The 12487-nt window shown below is 40.2% G+C and overlaps 1 protein-coding gene across 1 annotated transcript in view; it reads left to right on the top strand.

Moving 5' to 3' along the window:
* Window positions 1-12487, top strand: part of MYOF (myoferlin) — a 162316-nt gene that overhangs the window by 76455 nt on the left and 73374 nt on the right. The window contains exons 14-19 of the mRNA XM_012801428.2: window positions 1086-1154; window positions 1258-1301; window positions 3541-3623; window positions 5634-5672; window positions 8930-9054; window positions 10206-10322. Of these exons, the coding sequence (XP_012656882.1) occupies window positions 1086-1154; window positions 1258-1301; window positions 3541-3623; window positions 5634-5672; window positions 8930-9054; window positions 10206-10322 (477 nt within the window). The remainder of the gene's footprint in view (window positions 1-1085; window positions 1155-1257; window positions 1302-3540; window positions 3624-5633; window positions 5673-8929; window positions 9055-10205; window positions 10323-12487) is intronic.

The raw sequence follows: 12487 nt of genomic DNA, 5'->3' as shown, positions 1-12487 counted from the left end.
AAAAAAAAAAAAAAAAAACCCAGCTGCAGAGGGCGCCTATAATCCCAGCAGCTTCCAGAGGATGAGGCAGCAGGATGCCCACAGCCCAGAGTCTGAGGTTTCAGTGAGCTATGATGCCATTGCACTCTGCTCAGGTCGTAGGTTGGGACTCTGTCTCAACAACAACCAAAGAAAAAAAGCAAAGAAAGAAAAATAAAAAAATAAAAAATAGGCTCAGCGCCTGTGGCTCAAGTGGCTAAGGCGCCAGCCACATACACCTAAAGTGGCAGGTTCGAATCCAGCCCGGGCCCGCCAAACAACAATGACGGCTGCAACCAAAAAAATAAATAAATAAATAACCGGGCGTTGTGGTGGACACCTGTGTTCCCAGCTACTTGGGAGGCTAAGGCAGGAGATTCTCTTGAGCCTAGGAGTTTGAGGTTGCTGTGAGCTGTGATGCCACAACACTCTACCCAGGGGGATAGCTTGAGGCTCTGTCTCAAAAAAAAAAAGAAAAAAAGCAAGTAAACAAACACACAAAAAATGAATAAATGCTCATAAACCTTAAATCTTACTTTGTTACATGAACCTAATGTTAGAAACCTGACAATTTAAAAGTAATGAAGAAGTCATTAAAAACAAGCTTTTAGGGCGACATCTGTGGCTCAGTGGGTCCCATATACCAAGGGTGGCGGGTTCAAACCCGGTCCTGGCCAAACTGCAACAAAAAAATAGTGGGGCATTGTGGTGGGTGCCTGTGGTCTCAGCTACTCGGGAGGCTGAGGCAAGAGAATCCCCTGGGCCCAGGAGTTGGAGGTTGCTGTGAGCTGTGCCACTGTACTCTACCAAGGGGGATAAAGTGAGACTCTGTCTCTATAAAAAAAACAAACAAAAAACAAACAAGCTTTTAGTGGGTAAAAAAAGCAAAGATCAATATTGAACTCATATTTTATCAAATCATTACCAAGACAAAAAAAGTTTAACCAGGTTACTAAGGATATAACTAATAAGTAAACTGGCAGAGTAACAGTCTGGTATGCTTATATTATAAACCCTTAGAAACTAGAAAATTGAAAACTTACCATTTTGCTTTGGTGATTTTGCAGGTTTGCACAAATATAATTGAGAAAAATGCAAACCCTGAGTGGAATCAGGTCGTGAATCTTCAGATCAAGGTTTGGCTTTCTTTTCTTATTTTTCTTTTTTAAAGTGAGTACTTATTTTAGTAGTTACTGGATAAACAGAGAAATAACTACTTTTTCTATTTCATTTTTATAGTTTCCTTCAGTATGTGAAAAAATAAAACTAACAGTGTATGACTGGTGAGTAAGAAATTGTCATATGTCTAATTCAGCATTAAGGAATTAAACTTTTGGATATTGGGAAACATTGCTCCGGATGGTCTATCCTTCTGGTATATTTGCTTTCCTTTCATAGGAGGGTGATAAACTACTCCTGGAAATGTTTAGGGTTTCTTTTCCCCTTAAAAAAAATTAAAAAATTAATGAGGTTATTGTAGAAAAGCTTTGGATATTTTGGCTCAACTGCTAATAAACAAAATAAGGGGAAAATGATTTGAAATGCCCCAAAATAAGAAATTGGGGATTTAAATATCATTAGACTGTCCAAAACAGACTCAGAAATAAGGTAAACCATTTCTTGGGAAGAAGCACCAAATACTCTGAAAACAATTCTTTGTTATTGCTGGAAAGGAAAGTGGATAAAGCTGAAGGCAAAAGGAATTCATTGTAATGTTCTGTTGGAATTTTTACTAGACCAGCCTCCTAGCACCAGTTGGCCATAACGAGACAACTCTTGGAAGGTTCTAGGTGAATGGAACATTGAAGCAGCAGCCCTTAGCTCTTTGAGAATGGAAACATGCGGCTCGGCGCCTGTGGCTCAAGCAGCTAAGGTGCCAGCCACGTACACCTAAGGTGGCGGGCACCTGTAGTCCCAGCTACTTGGGAGGCAGAGGCAGGAGACTCTCTTGAGCCCAGGAGTTGGAGGTTGCTGTGAGCTGTGATGCCATGGCACTCTGCCCGGGGGAACAGCTTGAGGCTCTGTTTCAAAAAAAAAAAAAAAAGAGAGAGAGAATGGAAACATGGGGAATACCATCATCACCACCACTACTACCATCATAATCCTAGTTTATTGTGTTAGTTACCAGTTTTTGAGCACTACAAGTGCCTAGCAATGTGCCAAGTATCTTACCTACATTATCTCATTTTGTCTTTAGAGTAGCCCTATGAAGTAGAGAGTACTATTAGCTTCATTTTATAGATAAAGGCTCAAAGAGGTTGAGTCACTTGCTCATAGTGACTTGGAAAGAGACCCATTCAGACTCCCACCCTGTCTGGCCCTTGGGCTCTGCAATAGGCTGATTGCTGGTGGAGCCATCCAGAGTTACCTGTAATCATTACAAATATGGCTTTATATTTTTCCTGTCCTAGTCTGCTCACCTAAAAGCAATAGTGTAGCTTAGGGTACACAGACCTGGTTTAACTGGGGAATCTTTGGAGCCAGATCTTAGGTTATATATCCTGTATGGTATTTGTACAACTGAGGCAAAGATAACAATTCTCTAAATGTAGTTTAGACTATCTGGATGGACAGAAAAGATTCAAACCCCATGCATGTGATTTAATACCTATAAATCATAGATTTTTCTTACACAAGTTTTGTTCAATTAGCCATTTTCTATAACCTCATATACACTGCTATAATCCTTCCCCCAAAGACTGAAACTTTGCTCTCTCCATGGAGCCTTGGACTTCAGAGTGGCCATGACACTAGATGGAATGAGGAGAAATGAAGCAAAGAGAATGTTGATAGTATGAGCCCAGTCTGAGACCATTTGTATGGTTCAGGCTCACAGGCTGTCTAAGGTACCTACCGTAGAATACACAAAGTTATATACTTGTAGTCAGCAAATTTGTCTTCACCATGTAGGTAAGATTTAGGTTCTAGATAACCAACTACACTCAGAGGAACAGCATCTATCTTGTGGTTGGTGCCTAGTTAATACCGGAATTGAATCAGAGGGGAATTTTTTTCCCTGCAATGGCACATTAGATATAGCTCATTACAATTGTTGGAAGCTATTGTAATAATTAATGTGAACATGGTCAAATAAGATATATACACCTATTTTGTGTAGTGTGATTGATTGTGTAATTATACTCATCATGTAATGTGCCTATAATTGATTAATGGATTTCATGACAATGGAATTGAGTATGGCTACAGGCAAATCCTTTGACCTCTCTGTAAAATTGAAATTTTGTAACTGTAGAATGAATTACCTGACTGGATCAGTGTTTCTAAAGGGTGATTAGAGGACCATCTGCATCAGATTCAGATGTTGTATACTTATTATAATGCAGACTCTTGGTGTCTACCTCACACTTACTGAATTAAAAACTTGAGTGGGAGGTGAAAGCAGGGAGTTTCCAGGTGCTTGAGGCCCATTTGGACATGATGGTTTTCCAGTTCTATCTTTTTAATATTTGAAATGAAGACATGTCTTCATAGATGGAGGCCTTAACCTATTCTTTTATACAGGGACCGTCTTACTAAAAATGATGTCGTTGGAACAACATATCTATACCTCTCTAAAATTGCTGCCTCTGGTGGGGAAGTGGAAGGTAAGTCACTCCACAGATTTGGAACAAGACAAGATAGGGCACTTCTGGAGAAAGAATGGGTTGGGTTAGGAATCTGGTGATAGACTCGGTTTCTTAAAAGCCAAATGTGATGAACCTAGTGAATGGTTTTAGTGATATTTTGGTGATGGTTAGTAAACAATAATCAAAGCAACTAACTGAAGATGCTTCCATCCCAAGCCTCTTTCCCAGTAGCTGTTTTATAAATTTCTGAGGGTCAATACTTAGTGCCAGCACCTTATTTTTTGGAGTGGCATTGACATAGGTCCACCCTAATGCAACATAATATTCTCTTCTCAGCTGATTTCCTTGGCAAGAACAACAAGGTCAGATGCTGATGAACAACGTAATCTCCACTCCCTAAAATAATGTGTGTTTTGTTTTCATTCTTATAAACACTGGTAGCCAATACACTCTTCTGTTGTTTTGCACACTTGAGAATCACTTGCCTATACCTGGCATTAAAGTTCTGTGCATAAGCCATAAATTTTAATAGAGAATGAGAAAAAGAAGTTAAGGTGATAAGAGAAAAAACTTAATGTTACCACATTAATACCAGCAATATATTTTATTATCAAAACAAAAATTCTTATAATTGCCAATAGATCAAATCAACTGAGAGATTGTTCTTGGGAAACTCAAGGTCCCTCTCATCCTCAACTTGTTTAAGGTGTTTTATAGGTTTTGAAAAAGCTTTGTTAATCCAATAAGAATAATATCCTGCTTATATTAGAAGAAGATATAAATTTTCTCCCCAAAAACCCAGAAAAAGAAGGCAATTAGAAATTCCAGGAAAAACAAAGAGGTGAACAGAGAAGATATAGTACAAATATAAAGTCATGTCTAGCATAATGTTAAGCAAATAATAGAAGGTAAGAAAGAGATTCCATTTGAACATTGTACACCGAGAAGCAGAGGGATTGTGTTACCTGAGCTGTATGGAAGGAAATGTAGTCATAACCCTTTCCTTTTCTCTGCAGAGAACAATATATTGTTGCTAGGATGTAAGCGTGATTTTTTGGTTTTTATTTTTTTAATTAAACCTATAGCCAAAGCTCAGAATAGAGGGTAAATGCCATTACCCATTACAATGTGAAAGTATGGACGATAGAGATGAGAAGTGGGAGGGGAGGAGAGAGAAGGTAAGGGCAGGAGTGCTCATAGCCTCTTCTTGTCAAGTCAGGAATCCAACATAATGACTGCAGATGAAATCATAAAGCTAACCAATGGAGGAATTAAACATCATGCTGTAGCTGTATGGGAGGAAGATAAAAATGACTAAATCCATTTGTTATTAGCAGGAACTCTTTAAATAATATCTAAAGATAATTATTCAAGAGATACTGGGATAAGCATTTTACCTAATGCTATGGCAGTAATATGCAGAAGAACTAAAAGCAGAAGCTGTTATAAGCGATCTTAGCTGATGTCTCTGAGACTTTCTCTCATTGCAGATCCTGCAGACAGTTTGTTACACGATCTCTAAAATAACAAGCTGTCATTCCTTCTACCCCTGATCCCTCAAAAAGAAATGCTTTGAACAAACTGTGTATGATAAACTACAGGCCTTTGCTTATGCAGCCTCAGATTAGATATACTTAAATTTTCTGGCCTTGGTCCTAGCTAAGTCAGCCTTAAGACAAGTAAATGTTTTATTAAAGACATAAAATACTGGTTAACTTCACTGATCGTCCTCTGGCCCTGGAAGCTATCTGCTCTCGGATGCCTGCCTGTCTTGAGGCTGGCAAGATTGGGTTATTCATGTGTGGTGGTCCTGTCACTTGTCACAGAGTTTTGAGACATTTTTCATTTAACTTGTGAAACTTGTATAACAATTACAAAAGGGTTAAGTGTTTTTGGGTTTCAATTTGGGATTCTTCTGGTGTTGCTAAACCACTTACCTAGCACTGGATTTTATTAACTTTTTCAATGCTTGTTTTAAAATGACTGTGTTTTTCTTGTTGTTTAACCAATCATATTTTTACTGTATAGATTTCTCATCTTCGGGAGATGGGGCTCCATCATATGCAGGTTTATGATTTGTAATTTTGTTGTCTCTTAGATCTTCCTGTCTACTATTACCTTATGAAAGATGTATTAGTTGTGTGCTTGTAGAACTTTGTTTTGAGATTTTCTGTCTCAACCATAGTTTTGCTAGAGTAATAATTTTTGTGTGTGTTGTGTGGTTGTTCTGCCTGGCTGAGCTTAAAACAAATATGCTAACCAGTCTTTGCTCTGTGTCTCATGTTGTTAACCTAAATGCACACCATCTTGTTTGGCTTTATTGCAAATAATTGTGAAAGATTAACATTTTTGGCTACTGTTTATGTTCAGTAGGTACAGCTACGGGGCCCTAACTAAATCAATTGCTCTGAACTGTATGAAGTAACTTACCCCCACTTTCAACATGGATCTCTAGGTTGGAAGATACTGAATGCTTTACACTTTGTGCCCTCAAGGTCTTTACCTCCCAAATGTGAGGGATGTGTCCTATGGTTTGCACAGAACTGGCCATTTTTTGCAAGTTTGCTCAATACTTCCAGACACGTGGTCATCATAACTCCCTTAGGGTAGATGTTATTGTTCCCCTAATAACTGAGGGTTCTGAGGTTTAGAGAGGCTCATCATCTGTCACAGATGTGATCACCTCTACCACACCAATCTTCCAGGGTTGTGGTGAGAGGGACAAGAGATCTTGTACATGGGAAAGCTTTGCAAATTCTGAAGCTCTGTGAAAATACAAGGTGCCATCATCTGCCTTTATGTAATTGACAGAATGCCCAAATCTTGCTTCATAAAATCAGTCATTACCTTGTAATCAGATTTGATTTGGATGGATATTAAGTAGTCCTTAGATTTGCAGTGAACTTGGCAAATTTGGAAACATGTCATTTCTTTATTCACTCGTTCAACAAATTAGGAAATATTTATATATTCCATGATAGAGCTAGGGCTAGGTATTTAAGAAATCAAAATAAAACATGTTTTAATCCTGCTGTTCCCCTGAAAGGAGTTTGTACTCTAATCACAGAGATAAGCAGATATATTTAAGGTTCTAAGATTCTAAAAATGAAAATCTAAAGTAATTATTTATAGAAATCCAAAACACCAAGGGGCTTCGGAGAGATGAAGGAGGCATGGAGAATATTGTTTTAAAAGCGGGTTGTGGCTAGGTCAGAGGAACTCTGGTGGCCAGGTGAAAGAATTTTTATTTTATGTTGTGTAGGCTCTTTGAGAAGGACATTGGGAAGTTTGATGTGACAACTATGCATAAAATGTGTTGAGGCAAGTTTGGAGGCAAGAAAAGACTTTGTTGGAAAGAAGATTCATCATGTTAATGCATAACCAAACAAATCAAAGGACTTAAAATAACAGAAAAGAGATGTGGCTGGAGGAAGATAATTAAACTCTTGATATCAGGGTGACATGCAGGGGATCATTATTGGTCATTTGTATCTCCATCCCTAGAGATCTTTAACAAAAGGCAAATGCTCATGACAGACAACACAGTTGCCCCTGGTAACCAGGTGGAGGTGAGATGGGCATAGACCAAAGAATGGCTGGAGTAGCGGAGGGTGCCCTTGTCTGAGATTCAAAACTCAAGATCTGGGCCTAAATCTACCAACCTGTGGGACATTCGACAAGATACACATCACTCCTGTGGGCTTCTGTTTGCCCATCTGCGCTGTGACAGGACTAGGATGCAATAGCTTTAACATCCATTCTTACTTGAACGTTCTGTGATTCAGCTTCTCAAAATGACTTCTTTCCCTCTCTCTGAATCTCTGTTTTAATCTTCTACTCTCACCCAACATCCCCTTCCAACCAGAATGTTCCAGTGCAAGGAAAGAAGTTGAAACCCTGCTGAGGAGTTATCGATTAGTCAACTTTTCAAACTTCCATGCAGCAGACTGGATGAAGCCAAACCATTTTATATATTCACTTTGTCCTGTTCATTTGTCTTGAAAATGATAACATGATTCCAAGAAACTTGTTAGAAAAACTGTTGGTCCCTCATTGGGTTTCCTAAGAGATATGAAACTGGTATGACATGTGGCACCCCAGGGTAACATCAAGTTTCACCCTTAGGCTGTCATGTATTACTTTTCCACATCTTAATTTTCTAAATTTTAGTTTAAATGTTTTGCTTATCTTGCTTTCTTCACTGATATTGATGGTCAGCTAATGACCAGTGCATGGTTTCTACCGCTCCCTAAAAGTGTGCACGCCCACCTAAACATGCAGGGAGCCTGGAGCAATGAAACCGATTGGGAGGTAGATGCCTATTCATTTAGGTCAGTTGCTTATTAATGGGCATTCTGCTCTCCTGCTACTTCACATTTCTCTTTCTCCTTTAAACACAGAGTTGGAAAGGTTATCTGGTTGACTTCTCACCCACAGCAGGAATTATCTTGACAACATCCTGCAGAACAGGCTGAAACCTGTGCCTCAACATTTCTTCTGGTCGTCCCTGATATGATCTGCTCCATTGTTTGTCATTTCTAATTCACAGAAAGTTCTTCCTTACACTGAGTGAACCAAAGATGGCTTCCGTTGAAATCCCAGTAGTAGTCCTGACTCTGCTTTTGGAGATAAATCTGTCCCTTTTCCATATGGGGGCCCTTCAGGCTTCCCCACCCCCACCTGCAATCTCCCCTTGCTTCAGCTACTTCCTTACATTGCCCTAGTGCCCTTTATTAGGGAGTAGTTTTGCTAATATCAAGTAATGTAAATAAGGAGTTTATCAGATGGTCACCAGAGTTAGGAAGTAATAAATGAGGATCTTTATGTCACCTTTGAATATCATATGGTCCTACAACCATAGGCAGGCAGTTCATTGTTATGTAAAAATTTTTGAAATGTCAGATAGTTTTAACAGCATCTGCAAGATTTATACTAACTGCCTGAGAGTACATGGTTCTTTAAAAAACAAAGTTAATCTGATGCATCATTTAAATGACTTTCCAAATTGCCAATGACATGTTTACTATAATGCCACTGATAAACTTGCAAAAAATGTGAAGATCAATTTGAGTCTTAATAGTCTTTCATTCTAATAGCATTATCTTTTAATATGGATAAGTTTACCTGAACTACCCCCAAAATGTTCTTTATTTAAAATTTTATAGCAACAAGAAAAGAGAACTATGGAAAGTCTCATATGTTCATAATTGCACTAATACAACTAAAGCAGAGAATGTAGTCTCATCTCTCTAACTAATAACTAATACATTTATTTCAATAGATTAAATGTTAAAACACCTAAAAAGATGGCGTTTATCTCTCAGTAAACACAGGAGAAACAGAGGTGGGCTTTGTTCCAACATTTGGACCTTGTTATTTGAACCTTTATGGAAGCCCCAGAGAGTACACGGGATTCCCAGACCCCTATGATGAGCTGAATGCTGGAAAGGTTAGTTTCTGAATTAAAGTTGTTATTAAGAAGCATTGGTTAATGTGATTTCTTCTTATAATGGTTATAATTAAGTATCATATTTAGGGGTCATCCCCCCCCAGTCTTGTACTCCTCAAATGTTGGAATGTAAGAATGGAAAGGATCCTGGAGATCATCTCAATGTAACAGCTACTCCCCCACAACAGCTATGCTTATGGCAGACATCAATAATCAATGGTCTTTCCCCTACAACTTCTATGTTTATGGAAGACATCAATAATCAATGCTGGCTCTCTTTCCTAGTAAGCCCCTGTGCTGCCTTGGAATTCTTTTCAACACCTCATTCCAGGAATCTATCAATTGACAGGGATGTGCCCACTGAAACCCTTTGCCATTCCTGATCTCATCCAAACCCTTCGTTTCATAGATAAGGATATGGATGCTGAGAGATGGGAAATGCTCTTTCTACTACAATAGAAGCCAAATGTTTCTTTTTCTTTTCCCTTTTTTTGGTATTTTTAGTTTTTATTTTCCAAATGTTTCTTGGTTATCTTCCAAGGCTCAAGAAAGGGACTAAGATAGACAGAGAAGGGGAAAGGTGGAAGACCAGCTATGGAGTGGGGCCCGCCCTTCCTCTCCAGAAGTGTCTGGTGCCCACTGATGTGGCTGGAGCAGTAGCCACTGCTCTTCCTCATGCTTAGCCATACCCTGGTCATCTTCCTCCTCTACTTCCTGGCCACTCTGACACCTACCCTGGTTGCCCACACGGCAGCCTCCTTACTCTGAGAAGAAGAAAAAAGGAACTGAGTTTACCCAGATAGGTGCAAAGCTGCTCTATTGGAGTCAAGTGAGGGGGACTTAGAGCCCCACCACCCCACCCCTGAACCACTGGGAACCCCTTCCAGACCAATGGCATGGTTTGAAAGCCTCTGACCTTGGTCCTGGCTAAGATCCCTTTCAGCCCTGGTGTCCTGTGGTATTTTTTGGGATTCTCCCTAAAGTTGGTTACTCTCCTTTCAAATACCAAAGATCTGAATTGAGCTGGGCAAGTTGCTAATTTATTTCGAAAGTTAAGGCCATGGGAAGGAGAATTTTTTTTTTTTTTATAGCTGAGTTCTGTTTGCTGTTGTTCATGCCTAGAGGAATAATCCTGTGTTGTCGCCTTTCAGGGGGAAGGAGTTGCCTACAGAGGCAGGATCTTAGTCGAATTAACCACTTTTCTTGAGAAGACACCACCAGATAAGAAGCTTGAACCCATTTCAAATGATGACCTGTTGGTGGTTGAGGTACGTGAATAATGTGTGATATAGGAAAAGGGACATTTAAGGACTGAAGGAGTAAGGTTAGAGGGGGACCTGACTTGTAGCAAGCAACCTCAACCACCTCTGGATGTGTCTACAACAGCCCTGTGAGGGTGGTGAGACTCGCTTTATCTTTTAGTATGTTAACACCCCACTGAAAACCAGCGAGAGTGGTGATACCCCCAAGCTGAATGACCTGTTTGCTAACTGGGGCTTGGGGGTCATGGGGAGGTAGTCATAAGAGCTACCACTTAATGCCATAGGTGTCACCACTCATCATTTCTGTTTTTAGATGTGGCTGGTGCATCTTAGTCTCCCCAGCATGTGAGGGTGTGCTTCCTCCAGACCAGCATTACAATGGCTGTGAGCCCCCATTTCTCCCTGAAGACATGAAGTCTTCCCAGTTCCCCTGCCCGCACCCCCAGCTGTGTCTGAGGTTCTAGGTCTATGTACGTGTTCCACACCTCTGAACTGTTACCAGAGCAGCCTGCCCCCTAATTCCCCTCTGCCTGGGGATGGACACTCCATGCTGGGTTGCAAATCACCTGAGCCCCTCAAGCTTCCCCTGGCTGCTACCACCTCCCTGTCATCACCTATTCCAAGCATGGGACAGGGTCTGCTCTGATTTTCTCAAATTACCACAGAAACCAAACAGCAACTTTAGAAAAGCTTTTACCTTCAGTTGTGGGACAAGAATAGGAAAACGCAGCAAATTGGTAACAAGATGGCTGCTAAATCGGCAATTCTCTGGCAGCATCCCTGTCTGCTCCCAACCTGCTTCCTTGAGGCAGGACTCAGCTCTCATTGCCCCCAAACTCCAGTAGTGCCCGAATGCTTCTTCATCTCAGTCCAGTCCAACTCGTCCAACTGCCACGAGTTCCCAAGTGAGCAAGAGCTTTCTCCTTCCAGTTGTCTAACGTCAGCTTGGGAGAAGACCTGTCCTTTTCAGGAGGACTGACAGGGAGAGGATCTACTCCCTTTAGAGGAAACTCTCCCTGCCCCCAGCAATGTGGCCTGGCCCATCAATTCCCCCAGAAAACAATTATATTAGGTTAGCATCCAACCCAGCGTACTCTGGATTCTTTAGTGTGTGTGTGTTTGGAACATCAGTACTGCCGCTCTTGACTGCACCAATTTCAATCTTGTCCCCTTCTTTATTTTTATTATTTTTTGAGACATAGTCTCACTCTGTTGCCCTGGGTTGAGTGCTGTCATATCTCACAGCAACTTCAAACTCTTGGGCTTACGTAACCCTCTTGCCTCAGCCTCCTCAGTAGCTGGGACTACAGGTGCCTACCACAGCAGGTTTGTGCTGCGAGATCACAGAATATAAACCCATTTTATATTGTGTTTTACTCATTAAAGAGACGCAGAGCCAAAGTTATCAAGGTCCTGGCTGTGGTCTCTATCTACTCCACAGCAGTATTCATTCTAAAGTTCAGGGATTGTGACAGATCTTGAGGGCAAATTAAGAAAAAGGAAAATGAGGAGAGGGTGAGTGGAAAAATAGGTCAGCTTAGAGGCTATTTACTGCCTGGATCATGCAGGAGCATGGCTAGACACCACGTGAAGGCCCATGGAAAAACATGGTCATGGCGTGGTGGTTCTTGACATGAGTAGTTAAAGACGAGTTGGCTCTTAAGGATGTTGGCTGGAATTCAGGGTTTTACAGAAATGCCTTCATGGACCTTCCACCATTATGGTGCCTCCTTATCTGCTTCCATCACCAGAAGATGCTTCTCATAGTTTTAAACAACTGTAATTAGGAGAGGAGGCAAGGGGGAAACCAGTGTATAAAGGAAAAGCCCTTTATTAACTGGAATGCAAAACCAGATTAATTTTCTTTATTACAAATAATTCAATACTTCCAAGCAAAGAAGCTTATTTCATGAATTTAGTAAATATAAAAGCTAAAAATAAAAAGCACCAACAACGTACCAGTTCATAAATGTGTCAAGAGTATTAAAAACAAGATTTTTATTAATTAGTATAGAAAACAGCATTAGTTCTCTTTGCTCCAAATGATTAAACAGAAAGAACAAAATAGCTTATCTTCTTTATTAAATAAGTTTAATAAAAACAAAAAGGAGATGAAGCAAAAATGAAAAAATCTGACAGCATTGCAAAGCAGGAGAAGGGCTGAGAGTCTG

The sequence above is a fragment of the Otolemur garnettii genome, unplaced genomic scaffold (genome assembly GCF_000181295.1).
Source record: "Otolemur garnettii isolate 467f Iridium unplaced genomic scaffold, OtoGar3 scaffold00008, whole genome shotgun sequence".
NCBI classification, from domain to species: Eukaryota; Metazoa; Chordata; class Mammalia; order Primates; family Galagidae; genus Otolemur; species Otolemur garnettii.
This window is presented reverse-complemented; position numbering and strand designations above follow the sequence as displayed.